Raw genomic sequence first — 19,796 nt, forward strand, 5'->3', positions numbered from 1 at the left:
AAATAATAAATTTAAATTAAATTTTCTTAAAAAATTATAGAATTAGAATAAATATTATTGATCTTAAACTAATAAATTTAATAAAAAGAAAATAATGTAAATATTGTAAATAAAGTTTTTAAAATATAGTTGAAAAAAATCCTAATATAAAAAATTTCTTATTTTATTATGTTAAAATATTGAAAAATTAAAAAAGAATTATTAATGAAAAATATATTTTTTATTTGGTTTAAAATAAAATTTTTTGTGTTTGTAATAAAAATTATATTTTGTTTAAAATAAAAATTGTTGAGTTTATAATATAGAATTATATTATTTTTAATAAAATAAAAAATATAAAATAAAATAAAATAAAAAATTTAGTTTATATATATTTTATTATATTTTTTTTAAATTAAATACATTATAATAATAAAATCACTTGACATTGTTGTTAAGAAGACAGCTATTTTTTCTGATTTTAGATTGTACTTTTGATACAATTATTTAATATATTTAGTAATCTAAAATCAAATTTTATTAAAATTAAAAAGCGATACTAATTTTTGATTTAATTAATTCTATTAAAATATCAACTAATATTTATATTAGTTATTTTATTAAGATTTTAACAATTTTTTGTATAAATATATTTAAAAAAAAAAATTAATTTAGCATTAATAAAGATATAAATATATAATTTTTAGTAAATATTAAAATAAAGCTTTTTTGAATTTCTTGTTGAGTAAAGTTGTTGAGTAAAGTTAATAATTAAAATTGATTTTTTAACTATTTAAAACTTTTATTATAATTTATATAAATATGTATTTGAAAATAAAAATAATTATTATAAAAAAATAAAAATTATAAATAAATTAATTTAAATTAGCCAAAAAAATTAAATAATGTTTATAAAAATAGCATTATTATATATTTTTTATTCAATTAAAAATAAAAATACTTAACAAAATAATTTATAAAGGTTGATATAAAAAACCCTTTTTTTAATATATAGAAAATACGAAATAATTTTATATTCTGATATGTAGATGAATTGCATCATTTTGTGCTTGTTTTTAAAAAAATTATTAGGTTATCGGAGTGTATTAAATTTAAAAAATATTTTCGTAAAAACAATTTTTTTTCTAAATTTATTTAAGTTTACATTAAAATTAAATATTTTTCTTTTTATTAAATATGAATTTTTATGTAATAATATTTATTTTTTCATATTTTATTTTAAGAATTATTATAAAAAATAAATATAAATTCTATTTACTCAAAAATTCCATGATTATTATTCTTGATTATTAAATAAACTAAATGCTCTTTCTACTGACTCTATACCACAATAATAGCATTCTCTAGAAAGTAAATTATCAATTATTTATTAATTTTTTTCAAACTCCATTTTATCTTCATTAGTTAAAACATTCATAAGTTATTATTACAAAACTACTTCATTTTTATTATTAGCTTTTTTAAGTTGAAAGGCACCGCTTAGACTTTTAAATATTTTTTTAAATGTATAATTATCGTTATCATTATTATTTTATTTAAAAGCAAGTATTATTTCCTTCTATTTATTTTTAATAGTTAAATTTATTTTTTATAAATAATCTTCGAGCATAATAATTTTTTGTTTGTATTGAAAAGTAAAAGTATCGTTTTTTATTTATTTTACTAAACATGTTCTATGAAAAGCATGTAAGCATGGAAATACATAATGATCTTATTCAATTATATTTTCAAAACAAAGTTTACAATTTATTTCATCTTTAATATAAATAAATTTTTGATTGTAAAGTCTAATTTCTTTCTTTAAATTCTCTGACATATTATTATAATTATTCATATCATCTTTTAATTCTTCTATTTAATTATTATACTCTTCAAGATTTTTGCAAATTTATTCCTTTAAAAAGTCAATTTAATCAAACTCATTAAAATAAGGAAGTAAATCTTCAATTTTAAGTAAATCATTATCTAATATTTCTTATGATTTATTATTTTTAATCATATAAATTGCTATTTTTAAATAAAGTTTTTTTCTTAAGTCTTCACTTATTGGTTTTAAAGCATATTATTTTGCTAATTCAATATTATTATTTTATAAAGCTAAATTTACTGCTAGCTCAAAATAATCCATAAGACCATAAAGGACCATAACTAATTCATGAATTTCATTTCTTTCAAATAAACGTAGAGCAAAATCAAAATCAAACATAACTTTTTAGTTTTTATCATTATCTTATGTATATTTCATTATGTATTAAATCAATATATCCTTATATTCTACACCACCTCTTACGAGAAAGAAAATATATAGATTGTGTATAATTTTATCTTTTATTTTTAATTCATCAATACAATGTTGCAAAAATGTAATTCCATATCCAAAAGAAGATTTTATATTCATTAAACCCGAAATTAATTTAGAAAACTGATAATCCTGAGCATTTTTTATTAGAAAATCAATAACTTCCTTAGGTTTATATTACAAAAATATATGACAATATTTATAAAGTATTTCCATAACAATATCTTTTTAATTAATTTTACCTAAATATTCTAATACTTTTTCATAATTTTAATCATTTATATAATGAATTATTACGTTTTCATAATTTTATACACTTTCAGCAAATTTTAAACAATCATCAATTCTTCCATGACTTTACATCAATTCAAAAACAGTTTATTCATCTAATTCGTTTAAATTTTCTTGCAAAAATTACTAAAAACTTTTTTTCAACTAGTTTACTTATTAACTTTTATTAATTGTTACTTTTTTCAGTTTCTATAAAAGATCATCATAATTAATACCTTTTTGCTAAATTACTTTTTCATTTTCTTCATTTTAAAATTCAGTAAGATTTATAAGAAATTCTTAATTTTGATAATCAAAAATAAACTCATAACTATGTTTAAGTTAATCTTCTTTAATTTTTTTTATTAGTCTTTCTTCTTCATTCAAAAGTAAGTTAAATTCATTTTCGATTTTATTCATTAAATAGATATAATATTCAGCACGTAAACCTAAAATTATTTTTATTTGAGCCTTCTGGGTTTAAAAATTTAAAGATTTTTAAACAAAACTTAAATAATCTGTATTAAGTTAAAATATATAAATATAATTCAAAACGATAATATAATATTAATACATTGAAAACCTTCAATACATTCTATAGTTTATTAACAAGAAATAAACTTAAGAACAATTTCTTCGAAACTTTTGTTTGAGAAAAAGTATTTTTCTGCAGCCATTTAATATTCTTGACTTTCAAAAAGAGAATCAGCATATAATCCTGCAATCTTTTTTATTTAAATATAAAATAAATTAAATTTACAAATAATTTATATTAATTTATTATTACGTATTCAAGTGTATCTAAATTATATTTTTTACAAACAGAATAAGCTTATTAAAAATCATTTTTATTTAAATATTCAAACCAAGCATTTTTTTCTTCATCATTAATCGCTAATTTTTTAACACATTTATTAGTATATATTATAAATCCATTAGAATAAGAATCGAATTGCATTCCTATTACTTTACCTAAAGTACTTTACAAATTATATTCTTTTACAACTTTATGACTTATTCTACTCATTATAGTTAAATAATCAGTGTGTAATAAATAATAATGAAATTCGGTAATTCCAATAGAAATAGGTTATTCTAAATATTGTTATATATAATTTTTAATTATAAAATTAAATAAATAAATATACCAACAATTAAATATGAGTCTTATTCTACTTTATAATTATCTTCAACAGTTTTTTTATACGATAAAAAATTAATATTTCTTAAAAATGCATCAGTTGGCTCTGACTTATAATCAGTTATATTTGTGCAAACTAAAGCTTCGCCTGTTGTATAAATAATAGAATGAGGTCTGAAATTTTTCTAAGAGTAACAAATGTTCATTAGAAGTGAACTTGAAGAATTAAAAGGTAGTTCCTCTACAATTTCTTTATTCTTTTCATATTTTTTAAACATTTATTAAAGAGGATTTTAATCATAAAAATAATAAAATGCTGAGTTATTCGCAATTAAAACGCAACTTTTTAGATTATTTAAAAAAATTAATTATAATTCATTTAATTTTACGTATATGATTTATTATTTTATTAATTCAATGTATATATGAAAATATTTTATATATTATTTTTCAACTATATTGAATCTATTTAGAATGAATATATTTCTATTTCGCTTTTGTTTTATTTTCTATTTATCTAAAAAAAGAATAATTCTTTTTCGTATGTTCCAATTAACATTTAAACATGATTTTCATTACAAAATTAATCATAAAAAGTAATGCAAGATATATTTTTAGTAAATTTATTTAAGTTTTGTCTTATTTTATTTTCAATAATATTAAAATAATAATTAATTCCGTTTAAACTAGTAAAAATACAATGATATCCTGTATTATCCAAATAAAAATTATCTATTTAAATATAATTATCCTTGTTTCTAAACATATTAATCAAATTATATGATTAGTTGGATTGAGGTAACTACAATTACTCCAAGTTTTAATTTTCTATATCATATCTTTATCTGAATATTTTGTTTGAAGCAGTAAATATTATTATTTATCTTTATGATATTATTAATTTTTTTATATTTTCATGTTCTTGCATATCGATTAATAAAGTTTTTAACTCAAATATTTCTGATGAAATTTCTTCTTCTCTGAATCCATGTTTTTCTGTTAAATTTCTAGAATTTTCCCAACATAAATTATCTTCTTCATATTATTTAATCATTAAAAAAATTAAAAGTATAATTAAATTTTTCTTTATTTTTATAATATATATATATTTATATATATTTATATATATTTATATATATATATTTAAATATAATATATATATATATATATTTGTTTATTATTTATAATTTATTTGTATCTATCGATTCTAATTTTTTTTTTTTATTTTAGTTATTTTTTTACAATATTTAAATTAGTTAAATATTACAATTAATAAAAATTTACATTTTTTTTATTTTTCTAAATATTTTCATTTTCTTTTTTTTATCTAAAAATTTTTATAATTTATTTTTTCTCAAATATATTACTTATCTATAATTTAAAATATTTTCATTAATAAAAAAATATTATAATTTAAAATAAAAAGTTTCATGACAGAAAAATATATGAAAAATCAAATAAAATACTTTAACAAATATTGAAAAATTTAATAATATGTATTAAAATATATATATTTAAAACTTTTATTAATAAAATTATCAAATAATTGTCAAAAGTTCAGAAATAAAAAATTATATCCTATTTTGTAAAACACTTAATAATAAGATTATTAATTTATGGTTTATCTAAAATTTAATAATTTATTTAATACTTATTCTAAATAAATATTAAATAAATAAAAAAGTTTATAAAATAAAATTATAAAAAAGTATGCAAAATTTATAAATATGTAATTAATAAAATATAGAAATAACAAACGATAACTAAGCATATTTAGAAAATTTATAATCATATATAAAATATTATTTATTATAAAATCTTATTAAATAAATATTTTATTTGTTTTTAAATTTTGTATTAAATAAATTAGTAAATAGAAAAATTAGTTTATAAATTTTTTAATGATATTATATGATTGTAAAATATTTAAAAACATTAAAAAATAAGTTCTAAATATTTATTTTATATATCTTTTTATAAATAAAAAATACAGTAAATATGAAATCCTTAATCATAAAAAATAATAATTAGATTTTTAGATTTGCAGAGTTGAAAAAAAAAATTAGTAAAAATAAATTAATAAATTATTAATAAAATTTATAAAAACAGAAGACATTTTTCTTTTAAACAAAATATAAAAAAAAAATATAATATCGAAGTTAAGATCCCCCTATTAAAATATATCTATATATTAAGTTATAAGATAATAAACATATTTTTTTTTTGTTCCAATATTTCTTATTTGACTTTTTACTTTGGAAACTATTATTTATTTAAAAATTCAGAGAATAATTATATTATAAAATAATATCTATAATATTTTATTCTTAAATAATGCATTTTTGTTTACAATTTAAAAATATATAAATAAAATTTCTCTGTATTAAAAAAAAATAAAAATATAAAAATACATTAAATCAAATATAGATAAAATAATCTAAAGAAAAAAGTAAAAAAAAATAATATATATATAAAAAAATCTTAAAAATAAATAAAGAAAATAATAAAAAAAGTAATAAAAAAAATGAGATATTTACTTACAGAAACTGAAGTTTAAATTCCTAATGGAGTAACAGTCACAGCAGCAGCTAGAGTAGTTACAGTGAAAGGACCTCTAGGTTCATTAAAAAGATCTTTTAAACATGCTTCCATTAGCATTTTAAAACCAAAAGATAGTAAATTAAAACTTTAAATTTGGTAAGCCCAAAGAAAATAAAGAGCTTGTTTAACAGCTATTGCTTCTTAAATTAAAAATATGATTAGAGGAGTAACTGAAGGTTATAAATTCAAAATGAAATTAGCCTACGCACATTTCCCTATTTAAGATTTTGTTGCTAAGGATGGAAAATCAATTGAAATTAAGCACTTTTTGGGAGAAAAAAGAGTCAGAAGAATCGATGCTTTAGAAGGTGTTTAAATTATTAAGAAAGAAGAAGAAAAAAGTATAAAAATTTAATCTTTATAATAAAAAAATAAAAAAAATAAAAAAAATAAAAAAGATACTTTAACTTTTACTGGTATTGATTTGAATAATGTATCTTAAACATGTGCATTAATTCACTAATCTTGCTTAGTAAAAAATAAAGATATTCGTCAATTTTTGGATGGTATCTATGTTTCTGATAAAAGAATGGCTTTAAATGATTGAAAATAGTAGTTTTCTAACAACATATAAAATAGTTTATATTTGTGTTTTTGTTTTTGTTTTTTATCCTAAATTTATTTAAATTATATTTAAACTAGTTTTATTCTAAATATTCTTAATGTTTTTACATCAGTTATTAATTATTTTTTGTTCTTTAAAATACTATGAAAATAATAATAATCCCCATATAAAATATAAATAATAAGTGATATTACAAATTTTTTTTAAATTAAATTTAATAAACATAAATTTTATATATTGTTTTTGAAATAATAAATAAAAATATTAAATTATATTTTATGTAAAAAAATAATATTTTTTATATTAAATAATATTGTATTTTTAAAAAACATTATTATTTTTTAAAATATTATTTTGATGTTCTGATGTAAATTAAAAAATTTAAGAATGGTAGGTATAAATTTCTAAAAATATAAACATAATATCAAATTATATTTATTTTTAAAGATATAAAGTTTAATTCATCATATTTATATGTTTTTTATGAATATGATTTATTTATATTATTTTTTATTTCTTTTATGTATTTTTTTTTAAATAAATAAATCAACATAATAAAAAAGTCGAAAAAAACAAAAAAATGGTAAACGGCTTTTTTTTTTTTGATTAATTTTAAATAATAAATAAAGAAAAAACATATAAAAAAATAATAACAATTAATAATATTATAAGAATTTAAAAGTTATTAATTTAAAAAAAAAATAAAAAAATAGAAATGTAATAATACATCTAAATGGATACTATTAATATTCCAAAAACAAAATTAATAAATTATCTTTTTTAAAATATAAAGTTTTATATATATATATTCATTTTATCTAAAAATGCAGATATAGATAAATTTTAATGTACTGATTTGGGAAAAGGTTATGTAAAATAAATGTATCATATAGCTTATATCATGATTTTTATTAATATATTATTTTTGTTTTACGGTTATATAAGAGTTCGTTTTGTTAGAACTGCATTTATATTAAATTACATATTAAACTTATCATACAGCTTATATATTATAATATATAGTATAAATACTGCGGAAAATTAACCTAAAGAATGTATTTATTCAATTATGGTTTAGAAATCTATATTCATATTAACTGTAAAAAAAGAAATAGAATGCTTAATAGTAATAAAATTACCACTTGAAATGGCGGCAAGATAAGCAAATTTATCAAGTAATTAGATTTTCCCTTATATACTGATTTCTAGTGGAAATTTAACTGTTTGTGATTAATATGCTTAAAAAATTGAATTTTTAATATGTTTTAGTCATTTATTTGTTTTTTTATTTGGTTCGATAAGCAATTTTGCTCTTTATTTTTTTTAAGTGTTTATAAAATAAAAAGTAAAGGGCTCTTTTGGATTTGTAATAATAATTTCAACTATATGTATGATTATTGTATATATTATTATTATTTAAATTGATGATGTTGAAAATATAAAAAAAAATGAAAATTGTATTCCTCTTATTTATATTATAAATGTTTATCCAGAAATTAATATTTTATCTATTTTTTCTATGATAATGCTTTAATTTTTATAAGACGAAAACTTATTTAAAAAAATTATTGGATTTATTTTTAAAATTTATAAAAGTCTATGCTAAGATAAGATTTAAGAAAAATTTATTGATAATAATGATATTTAAATTCATAAAGTAAATACTAAAAATAACTTAATGATACCTAAAAATATTTTAAGTATTTAAAATTAAACTAACTTTATTAGAACATCAAATAGTATTTGGGTTGGAGAAAATATTTCAAATAATAATAGTGAAAATAATAGTACATTTAAATACGGAAATTTATTTAAATGAATAAAATAATAAATATAACTTTATTAATATTTTATATATACAATATATGTTAATATTATTTTTATTATAATTAAATTTTAAATTTTTATTTATTTTTAGCTTTTATCTCTATTTAAAGGAACTATTTTATTAAAAAAATAAATTAAAATTAAAATGATATAAAAATATATATTTAAAATAAAAAAAATATCCATAAAACAAAAAATAAATGTTTTATTTCATAACAATTAAAACTTGCACTGAAAAGCGTATTGCTTAAATTGGTGATTAGTTTAAATAATGTCATGATAAATTAAATACCTTTTAAAACCTTAAGATTTTAAGAATAATTAATTTAATTTTGCATTATTACAAATATTTATATTTATTTTATTCGTTTTGAATTAATAAAAATGTATTAAATGCAATTATAATTAATAAGGGCACTATATGTACCTTAAATTTCTTAAAATTGAGCTTACAAAAGGGAACATTAAAAAACAAAACAAAAAATTAAAATTATATAATAAATATAAATTTTTATTTAAAAATATGATTTTTTTTTAAATAATAAAATACATGTTAAATTAAATATATTAGTAATCAACAAATTTTTATTTTAAATATATCTTAATTTAAAAAATTTAATAATAAATATTCTTAAGCAAATACAATAAATAATAATAGACTTTTACATTGTTTTTTTAAAAAAAGTAATAAATATAATATGATTAATCAGTATACTTTAAAATTTCAATTAATAAATATAATTTTAAAATATTTTTAATATAAAATTATATATATATTAATATAAACATATATATACTCCTTTTTGCCCTTATTCTTAATTTTTCCTGATATCATATATTCTATATGTATAACTATGAAATTTTCTATTTAAATATTTATAAAAAGAAAAAAACATATTATTTTTAATAGTAAAAAAAATTATTTATATTAATATTAAACTTTTATTTTTTATTTTTTATAAGTTATTTTACTTAGATACAAAAAAAAAGTCATTAAATATGAAATTTTTAGATGTTTAGAAAAAGAAGAATAACATTCTAAAAAGACTATGTATATATTTTTTTAAGTTTACATAATATTTTTTTTTTAATTAAAATTAATTTTTAATGAAGAATTTAAATATTTATGAATAAATCAGATTAAATTATAAGTATATTAATCCATAAATAATTTATAAAAATACAAATTAAAAGAATAAAATAATTAAATTAAGTATTATATATACATTTAATTATATTAATTTTCTTTTTCAAATATAATAATGTATTTTTTTTCATTTATTATTAATTAATTAAATATAATTGTTATCATAATTATAATTTTAATTATGAACTAAATCATTTAAAATATTTTATGTTATATTATCTTCTTTATATTATTAATTTAGAGATTTTAATTTGCTATTTATAACAAATGGAGAATTCGGAGATATACTAAATCTATTGAATTTGTTAGAAAATAAATATTATTTATTATTACATGTTTTTTCTATCAACTCAATATCAAGGCACATTTCATCTTATTATTTATTTTTTTATTAATCTTTTTTTTCATTATTATATTAAATAATAGTGTTAGTTTTTTATTTTTGAATTTTATTTTTCAAATTATTAACAATTTAAATTAAGTGGTTTTAATCATATGCTTAAATTTAAAAATTAACAATTTAACTTTAATTACTTTAGCAACTATTATATAAGCTACTATTAAGCATATTATAATTTTATTCACATTTATAATTACCTGTTATTTATTTATAAGCTTGAGGTGTATTAAGTAATTAAAAATTAGGACTATGCATTATGTAACTAAATTAATTTATAATATCATTATTTTTTTTAGATTATGGAATACTATTTGTATTAAAGTTTTTTTAGGAGAAAATATTTCATTTTTTATGTTATTCTAAATATTTAAAGAATTATTATAATTGTAGTTTTGTAAATTTGAAATATTATTAAAAAAAGTTCTGTTTTATTAAAATAGATTAAATAATTATTATTGTTATTATTGATGTTATGTTTAGTTATTATTTTATTATTAATTTTTAATTTATAATTTAAAAATATTTTTATCATGATTTTTTATTTTCTTAATTAAAATTTAATCTAAATTAAATTTTATTTGATTTTTTTTTATTTAAAATCGGTCTATTGAATTACCTGATATTCTTTATTAAGAAAAAATTTCATATTAAGACTTTTCTTTTTATTTAGTCTTTTTCTTATTTAATTTGTTCACTTTGTACTATTAACTATATTTTTAATTATAAAAAATTATTAAAAATATAAATTAGAATAGAATATATATTTTAATAAATTTTTTTATAAAAATAAAAAAAAAAACTTAAATTATAATATTTTCTAAATAAGTGATTTATAACATAATTAATCTTAAATTATATAAGTATCATTTTTCGAATTTCGTTTTATAGGTTTATTTGCAAAGTCAAGTAAAGCATCTTGAAGCTCTTTGCATGCAATTGTTAAGCTTTTTATTTTTTCATCTTTTAATTAGTTTATATTTTCTTCTGCTAAAATAAATATTTTAGATAAAACACCTGGCTTAATCTCTTTTACTTAAGCTGTACCTTTTTTTTTATATAATTAAAAATATTTATATTTTATAAATAATAAAAATATAACAATATATATATATATATATATATATATATAATTCTATTTTTTTTTTACTATTTTTATCTCCTAATAATTTATTTATTCTTCTTAGTGATCTTCTTAAAGTTGAATAGAAATGATTTTTTATTGAATTATCTGTTCTTCCTGGTAAATATTTCGCTATTTCAGACCATTTATTTCCATATTCTTTGTGAGCTTTAAAAATTATCATCTCTTCATCTGCAGCCCATTGTTCTTTGTTTATTTATGGATCTAAATGATTATGCCATCTTTCACGGCATTATTTTCCAGTTCTATTAGATATATTATATTATTCTGACATTTTTTAAGCTATTAATGACCACTTTTTAACTCCAAATACACTAACTAATTCTTTTATTGCATAATCTTCCTTATATTTTTTATTATTTTTATTTTAATATTTATTAGTTTAGTTTACATTTTCTGCCCATGATCGACGATCAACCATTTTTTAGTAAAAAAAAATTTATTATTTTTTTAATATTTTTTTTAATATTATAAATATGTATTTTTTATCAGTGTGTTTTTTTATATATATGTAAGAAATATATATAATGCATATTTTTTGTTAATATTATAATTTCATATATAAATTAAATATAAAAATATATAATATAATAAAATATATTATAATATAATATAATATAATATAAAATTAAGCATTAATTAATTAAGTTTATATTTATATTTATATAAATATAAATATTTATTTTTATTATATCTAAATTTATATAAATTATAAAATCAAATAGAATCAAGTTCAATATTATAATTTTATTCGTAATTTAATTTTTATTATGTGTCAATTTATCCAGATTAATTTAATTATTGTTCCTATTATAAAACTTAGGATTAACCTTATTCTGATAATTAATCTAATTATTATAATTATTATAATTATTATTATTATTATTATTATTATTATTATTATTATTACTATTATTAAATGTTATATTTATAATTCATTATATTATTTTATTTATATTATCCTATTTTATTATTATTTTCAAATATTTTTTTCTTTCTCTTTATTTTTCCTAGCATATTATATCATTTATATCTATATTTTTATAATTATTATTAATTTTTAAAATTAATATATATCTTTTTAATATACCCGGTTTATTTTTATCTTTTTATTATACTTATTATAATTTTTAATTTTATTGTTCACTTTTTATTGGAATAATATTATTTATTATTTTTTTTAATATTCCGCTTTATTTTTTTTGATTTTCTTCTTATTTAAGTAAAAGTATCAACTTTTGTTAAAAATCTTATATTTATTATTTTTATTTCATTAAATATTAGTTTTCTTATAAAAAATAATCAACCATTTTTTACATTTCTTTTAATTTTTTTTTATATTAGTGATGGCTAAAATGTCGTTTCAATTATTTTTTGTTAAAAAAATTTATTTATAATATTTTTATATGTTTTATAAATAATTTAAAAACAGAATAAATAATTTTTTTAAAAAAATAATAAGTATATCATTTCAAATTAAAATTTAAAGTAGATAATTAAATTTTATTTATTCTTTTTATATATACTTATATTTTAGATTATTTATAAAATTATACGATCATATTTAAAATACAGGTCTATCTATTAACATTATATTTGTAAATATTCGAATAAAAAATATTTACAGAGTAAAAAACATAGCTTTATTTTGCGAATTTTCCTTCACTTATGTTAAACAATTTTATTTGTAATTTTTATTAAAACCTTAATTTCTCAATATTTATCGCTATTTTTAAGAAATTAATTCATCTAAAGAAAATTAATTTAATTATTAATCCATTAAAGTGAAATTATATTTAAATTATACAAAATATATTTTATTATATTTAAATTATTTATTTTATTAAAAAAATATCTATTTTTAAATATAATTTAATAAAAAAATTATCAATATATATTATTGATAATATAAAATGACAAATAATCCTTAGTATTTTATTTAAAATCCACAAAATCATTTTTTATTAGATGAATAATCATTAAAATAATATTAAATATTTGATGCAAACTTAAGTATATCTCGTGCATCTTACACAAAGATATGTTTATATAAAAAGTAAGAATCGTCAGAAAAATATATTCCATATTCATTAAAATAATTTCCTTTAATAAATTTTAGCAACATGACATATATATATAAATAAACAAATGAAAGAAAATATGATTTTTTATTTTCTGATTTTTAAGAGGATAATAAGCCTTCTTAATTAATCCAATATGAATGTTTTTTTACAAAAAATTAGAAATTAATAAGTAAATAAGATAGTTTTAATGTTTGATAAGCCCCATTTTAAATAAATAATATTTTCTAAATTATATTTTAAAATTTGCTAATTTTTAACATATTTTTGATATTAATTTCATAACTAAAGTAATTAAATAAATAGCTTATGCTCTTGAATACTTGCATGATAAAGATTTAGTACATGGTAATGTTCATCCAAATAATATTTTTGTTTATTCGAAAGAAATTGAAACCAAATTTAACGAACTTAACCTATCATAAGGAATTACTGAATATTAAAATTTATAAGTATATCTTTTGGATTCAGGACTTCATTATTTTAATATGCCTTGTGATTATATAGGCGCTGATATTAGCTAGAATACAGAAATTTTATAAGAAAAGAATAAATATTTTACTGTTTTTGGAAAAAATTCATATTTTTAAGCTCCTGAAATACAAAAGTAGATTGAAGATGGAGTTTATTTGCCTACAAAAGAATCTGATATTTATTAATTAGGTTTATGTATGCTTTTTATGAATAATTTTTGCTAAATAAAATATATTTTACAAAATTTATATGATTATTAAGAGCTTTTTTTAGAAGAAAAGATTGAGTATATGTCCTAAAATACATAAAATTTTCATTTTGAATAATTAAAAAAGCTCCTTTTATAAAAAGATCCTAAAAGAAGACCTAAAATTGTAGAAGTAATTGAGAAATGTAAAGAAATAGAGAAACTTACTGGAGGAAAATAATAAATAAACATGTAAAATAATATTTCTTAATCATTAACAAAAGAAAATAAAGATTAAATAGATAAATTTTCTACAATTATCAAATAATTATTTTAGGAAAGAACAAACATTTTTTTGTAAGAATTAAAGTTTTCAATAATTTAAAATAGACCACTAGAATAATATGTAATTGATTTTTTGGGAAAAATAGATAATTATGTGGAATATTTATAAATTTCTACAAAAAAAAAACTCATTCTTTAACTGTAATAATGTCTGAAAATTAAAGATTAATAAGAAAAATAATATTTATTAGAAATAATTTAATAATTTAAATTTGGATAAAAGCAAATGCATTTTTTCTAAATCTTAATTTTGGAAATTAATAATTTATTTAAATTTGAATTTTTTTAATAAATTATAAATTAAAATTTTGATGAAAATATTAATAAAGTTTATTAATTTTCTAATTTTGCATAAGATGGAAAATTTTTGCCTTTATCTTCTTTAATTTTTCTCGATTAAAGTAATTTCTTGACTTTTGATATAAATAAAGTATTTAAAATTTGGGATATTTTTTAAAAAGACCATGTATTTACATTTTAAATTGAAAATTAAAATATTGATTCGAAAGGCAAGATAATTTATTGTGAGTAAAACTCTTTTATTTTTTATGATTATTAGTAGTTTTTTTTATTTTAGTATGATAAAATTTCTAATAATAGAAGAATTTCTATAAATTATAATGAATATTTCCATTTTAATGTCTAAAATAATGATAAAATATAAAATAAATTCATAATTCTTTAATTAGTGCCTTTTTTTTAAAGTTAAAATGTTTTTTTCTGTTTAAATTGTTAATATGATGTTTAAGATTCTTCATTTTTTTTAAATTTGTTTTCTTTATAAAAACAATTCTTCTTTTTTGATATTAAAATATCGAAGCTTATTAAATACGACGAGGAAAAATACATAAAATATGTCCAAATTTATAAAGATTTTCCAGAAATAAATACTTTATTTATCATAATTAACTAAAAATATATTTATTACATTTGTCTTATGGATATTATTTAAAAAAAAATATTGTCCTTTCATATTCATATTAACACTATAGGAAATATTATTTAAATTCGTTAAAATGCTTAAAATTAAAATATAGTTTATATAACTTCTGATAATATGGAGTTATTTATCTATAATTTAGAAAAATAAAGTGTAGTTAGTATCCTATATTTTAATTATAATATCGTCTCAATAGATATTTGTAGATTTTTTTCGTTTAATTATTTAATTATTAATGATTCTAAAAGATTATATTTGGCTAAAATTAAATAATATGATGACAAAATTGAATAAAAGGTTTTTTATTATTTTATTTTTATTTTTTTATTGATAAAATTTAGGATTTCTATATTATAAAAAAAGGAAATTTTTAAAACTTTTTTTGTGTTCCCTATTTTCTATAGGATCAAGAATAGGAATGAAAAATACATTTTGTTTATAATATTTTTTTTAGTTATTTTTTATTTAATTTTTATATTATATTATTTTTGGTTTTGTTCTCTTTTAGCTTAATATATACTTTTAGTTAATTTTTAATATTTATATAAAAATTGTAATTATAAACAATAAATATTAAATATAATACTTAAAAATATTAATTATTAAAGTTCATTAATAATCTTGAAATCATTAATTTGGTTTCATACTTCTTCTTTTAATATTTATAATATTTTATTTAAATTACAATATAAGTAAAATTCTAAATTATAAAATTACAAATCAATTTAATAAAAAAAATTATATTGTCGATAATAGTAAATCAAATTAAATCAAAAAAAGTTTAAGATTTAAAAGAAATTAGTAAAAATATAAAATTATAATCTTTTTATTATTTCCTCGAATTAATATTTAAAAAGAAGAACTCGAAGACGTGTTTTAATTAATTTTAGATTATGAAAGCGAATAGTTTTACATTAATTAAAAGATATTGAAAAAGTAGATTTATATGAAATACAATCAATTATAGTAATATTATTAAACGAAATATTTTGAAACTAAGCTTTAGTATATTTTATTCATTTATGATAAAAGTAGTACAAAATAAAAAAAGAATTAATACTAAACAATTATGATCTAATAAGAAGCTTATATAAATTTTTAAGTATAAATATGTCAACTTTAACATAAATAAAAAGTATTAATTAATAAATATTAATGAGTTGACAAAGATTAAAGAGGTTCAATAAGTTTTGAAGAATTTCAGAAGTTGAAATGTAAATTTTTTAAAATAGAATATTCAATAATTATTTATGTAAAAGTATAAAATATAAGAAATAATTACAAAGTAATATTAATTTTAGTGAATCTACTTAAATAATAAATTTTTTAATTGTAAATATAATTTTAGTAAAAATTAATTGAAAAAAATAAATAAGCATCTTAAATATAATTAATTTAAATTTATGTAAACTTGGTCAGTCTTTTGGTGCTAATTATATAAATTAAGATAACTAATTATATATAAGCGAACTTAGTTAAGTTTAAGAATTTTAATAATTATTTTATTTGTTAATTATTTAATATTTTTGGTATTTTTTATATATTTTAATAAATGTTAAAGTCTAGAAGGACTTTAACTGAATTGACTAAAATTTTTTGCTAATAAAAAATTATTTTTTCATTTGATAACTTGTTAATTATTTTGTTTAATATACGATTTGTTTGTATCAATATAAAAGGATATTTTTTATAATTATTTTAAACATTTAGTTTTATTTTCAAAATGGCTTTTACATATTTAAAAAGTAATTTATTTTTTAAAATATCTATTTAAATACTAACATATAATTCTTAATTTTAATAAGTTTTCTGAAAATACAAATATATTGATTTTAACAGTCTTTAAGCAAATATGATAAGATTTGTTTTTTTCGTATATAATTAATTATAATTTTTTTCAAATTATATATATATATATTTTTTTTTTAATTATATCTAATATATTATTTATTATATTTAGTAATTTAAATATGAATTCAAAAAGATTTAATTTTTAAAATAATTTCCAAAATTAAAATAAAAATTAAATATAAAATTATCATAATTTAGGAAAAATGGGTTTTCTTTTTTAAAAAAATGCATTAACACATTCCTAAACATCCGTAGTATTTAACATTGCTGCATTAATCCTTGCAATATAATCAAGATTTTTTTCTACAATTTAATTAAGATCATGATTAAGAGATTATTTAATAGTCCATACAGCAACAGGGCTTTTACTTGAAATATCTTCAGCAAGTTTAAGTAAATCTTTCATCATTTCATCTTTGTTTTCAACACTTTTAGAAATTAAACCTAATTATTAGGCTTCTTAAAAATCAAAGGTTCTTCCTGTATAATTAAGTTCTCTAAAAATACTATCATTACCAGTTAGTAAAGGTATACGCTTTTTATATAAAAAAATAATTAAAAATAAATAAAAAATTACTTAAACAGTTCCCAAATCTGCACAAATTCCAATATCAACTTCTTTGATACAAAATTTAGTATCTTTAGTGCAATATCTTTTTTAAAAATAAAAAAATATAATAAAAATATAAAATATAAAAATGAATTTATTATAGATTTAATCATAATTTATGTTTATAAAAAAATAAAAAAAATAAAAACGGAAATGGAAAATATAAAATATAAAATATGTAATAAAAATATTTAATAAAAAAATACCTAATATCACAAGCTGAAATTAAATCAATAGCACCACCAATGCATGCATTATGAATTCCTACTATAACAGGTACCTTTTATATATTTATTTATTTATTTATTTATTTATTTATTTATTTATTTATTTATTTATTTATTTAATACACGACAATTACTTAATGATGATATTGAGTTTTGCCATTTTTTTATTAAACTGTATATCATTATAGATTATCTAGCATGATCATTTTTTTCATCGATATGACTAAGCATAGATTCAGTTAAATCTAGTCCTACTGAAAAATGCTTTCCGTTTCCAGTCAATATTACTACTCTTAATTCATTTTATTCATTAAGAAATTTTACAGCTTATGGTAATTCGTCAAAAAATTAGAAATTCATACTATTTAATTTTTCTGGACGGTTTATTTATAAATTATAAATGTGAGGGGATATCCATTTTCCTTTTAATGTTTAAATTGAAGAAGGTAAATTATTTTTCATTTTTTTAATTAATTAATAAATTATAAAATTTATTTTATTATAAATCTTTTAGATAATAAAAATAATAATTGTTAGTTTTTGTATTTATTTTTATTTTTATTTGAATAAAAGAAAACTAATTATAATTATTAAATTAATTTATTATTAACTATTGATATTTTAATTTTATTTTTCTTAATATTTTCTATAAACATGTAATTAAAAATAAAATAAACTAATAATACACATACACATAGCATCATAAATATTTCATCATTAAAATTAAATAAAAAGTTAATATAATATATATGCTTCATTCATATTTTAAAAGCATAGTATAGACATGTATAGGCTATTAAAAGTAATACGAAAATTAATATTATGACTCTTTTCATTATTTATAGTTGATTTAAAATATATTTCTAATTTACAATAAGATTATTGTTACAAATATTCGATGTAACTTAAATTAATTTTAAATATTATATTAATTAATATAATAGAAAAATCAATTAATACAATAGAAAAATTATATTTTTTAGAATTTATTATATAATTTTTTATAATATATAAGTATTATAAAATAAATATAAATTGACATATAAAAATAATTAAAATGGGATGTATAGTAACATATTGTGCAACTTCTATACTTTGCTGTGCAGGAAAGGAATTTTGTAAAAGTTTTTGTGGATGTTTTAAGGCATGCTGTAATACATCTTGGAAATAACAAATACGTTTAGTATACATATTATTAAATTTAATATTATTGATTTTAACAATAATATTATTTTACGTTCTTTAATTTATATTTTAATATTTTTCTTAATTTGTAAAATGTCCTTCTTAATCAGGTTCTAATAATACTTGCTTGGGGGTAAGTGCAGTATATAGAATGAGTTTTTCAATGGCAACATAATATTTAATATTGTTAATATTAATATCGGACATATTTCCTACATAATTTTAAAAACTATATAATGAGGGATTTTGGTGTCTTAAAGTAACTATAATAATAGCGATTTTCATAAGCTTTTTTTTCGTTCCGAATTCTTTTTTCAAAGGCTATTCAGAATTTGCAAAATATTTTAGTATAATTTATCTTCTTTTTTAATCTGTAATCATAATAGATCTTTTTTATATTTGGGCTTAAAAATTTGCCTAAATGTATAACGAGGAAAAAAAAACTAGTTATATGAAATATTTACTTATTTTTACTGCGTTTGCACTTTATTCTCTTTCAATTACT

At 15.7% G+C, this 19,796-nt stretch overlaps 4 protein-coding genes across 4 annotated transcripts, besides 28 other annotated features; 1 reads left to right on the plus strand and 3 right to left on the minus strand. All coding sequences in view use genetic code 6, as the record gives it.

Moving 5' to 3' along the window:
• Positions 1 to 219: 219 nt before the first annotated feature.
• Positions 220 to 287: a microsatellite.
• Positions 222 to 333: a microsatellite.
• Positions 321 to 356: a microsatellite.
• A 361-nt stretch (positions 357 to 717) lies between these two features.
• Positions 718 to 745: a microsatellite.
• A 70-nt stretch (positions 746 to 815) lies between these two features.
• Positions 816 to 860: a microsatellite.
• A 398-nt stretch (positions 861 to 1,258) lies between these two features.
• Positions 1,259 to 4,764, minus strand: IMG5_163530 (vacuolar sorting protein, putative; the record flags this gene model as incomplete). The annotated part of the gene is made up of 5 exons (XM_004030251.1): positions 1,259 to 2,946; positions 3,153 to 3,294; positions 3,357 to 3,664; positions 3,718 to 4,052; positions 4,100 to 4,764. The coding sequence occupies 5 exons, from the start codon at positions 4,762 to 4,764 to the stop codon at positions 1,259 to 1,261; spliced, it is 3,138 nt and encodes a 1,045-aa protein (XP_004030299.1).
• A 33-nt stretch (positions 4,765 to 4,797) lies between these two features.
• Positions 4,798 to 4,896: a microsatellite.
• Positions 4,804 to 4,880: a microsatellite.
• Positions 4,897 to 4,983: 87 nt separating the features above from the next.
• Positions 4,984 to 5,048: a microsatellite.
• A 1,083-nt stretch (positions 5,049 to 6,131) lies between these two features.
• Positions 6,132 to 6,217: a microsatellite.
• Positions 6,181 to 6,234: a microsatellite.
• On the plus strand, positions 6,198 to 6,958 carry IMG5_163540 (ribosomal protein, putative). The gene is made up of 2 exons (XM_004030252.1): positions 6,198 to 6,652; positions 6,710 to 6,958. The coding sequence occupies exons 1-2, from the start codon at positions 6,235 to 6,237 to the stop codon at positions 6,856 to 6,858; spliced, it is 567 nt and encodes a 188-aa protein (XP_004030300.1). The 5' UTR covers positions 6,198 to 6,234; the 3' UTR covers positions 6,859 to 6,958.
• Positions 6,677 to 6,708: a microsatellite.
• A 2,244-nt stretch (positions 6,959 to 9,202) lies between the features above and the next one.
• Positions 9,203 to 9,251: a microsatellite.
• Positions 9,252 to 9,457: 206 nt separating this feature from the next.
• Positions 9,458 to 9,499: a microsatellite.
• A 1,442-nt stretch (positions 9,500 to 10,941) lies between these two features.
• On the minus strand, positions 10,942 to 11,812 carry IMG5_163550 (myb-like DNA-binding domain protein; the record flags this gene model as incomplete). The annotated part of the gene is made up of 4 exons (XM_004030253.1): positions 10,942 to 10,958; positions 11,088 to 11,294; positions 11,398 to 11,734; positions 11,783 to 11,812. 4 exons carry the CDS (start codon positions 11,810 to 11,812, stop codon positions 10,942 to 10,944), a joined length of 591 nt encoding a protein of 196 aa, XP_004030301.1.
• Positions 11,351 to 11,379: a microsatellite.
• Positions 11,813 to 11,836: 24 nt separating the features above from the next.
• Positions 11,837 to 11,861: a microsatellite.
• An 87-nt stretch (positions 11,862 to 11,948) lies between these two features.
• Positions 11,949 to 12,019: a microsatellite.
• Positions 11,972 to 12,017: a microsatellite.
• A 211-nt stretch (positions 12,020 to 12,230) lies between the features above and the next one.
• Positions 12,231 to 12,300: a microsatellite.
• Positions 12,231 to 12,310: a microsatellite.
• Positions 12,243 to 12,369: a microsatellite.
• A 761-nt stretch (positions 12,370 to 13,130) lies between these two features.
• Positions 13,131 to 13,196: a microsatellite.
• A 2,521-nt stretch (positions 13,197 to 15,717) lies between these two features.
• Positions 15,718 to 15,747: a microsatellite.
• A 1,553-nt stretch (positions 15,748 to 17,300) lies between these two features.
• Positions 17,301 to 17,367: a microsatellite.
• Positions 17,368 to 17,424: 57 nt separating this feature from the next.
• Positions 17,425 to 18,568, minus strand: IMG5_163560 (hypothetical protein; the record flags this gene model as incomplete). The annotated part of the gene is made up of 3 exons (XM_004030254.1): positions 17,425 to 17,922; positions 18,086 to 18,159; positions 18,230 to 18,568. 3 exons carry the CDS (start codon positions 18,566 to 18,568, stop codon positions 17,457 to 17,459), a joined length of 879 nt encoding a protein of 292 aa, XP_004030302.1. The 3' UTR covers positions 17,425 to 17,456.
• Positions 17,929 to 17,965: a microsatellite.
• Positions 17,931 to 17,969: a microsatellite.
• Positions 18,046 to 18,080: a microsatellite.
• Positions 18,162 to 18,225: a microsatellite.
• Positions 18,569 to 19,036: 468 nt separating the features above from the next.
• Positions 19,037 to 19,077: a microsatellite.
• Positions 19,078 to 19,796: the final 719 nt, after the last annotated feature.

This window comes from Ichthyophthirius multifiliis, assembly GCF_000220395.1.
Source record: "Ichthyophthirius multifiliis unplaced genomic scaffold scaff_1120509251226, whole genome shotgun sequence".
Lineage (NCBI taxonomy): Eukaryota > Ciliophora > Oligohymenophorea > Hymenostomatida > Ichthyophthirius > Ichthyophthirius multifiliis.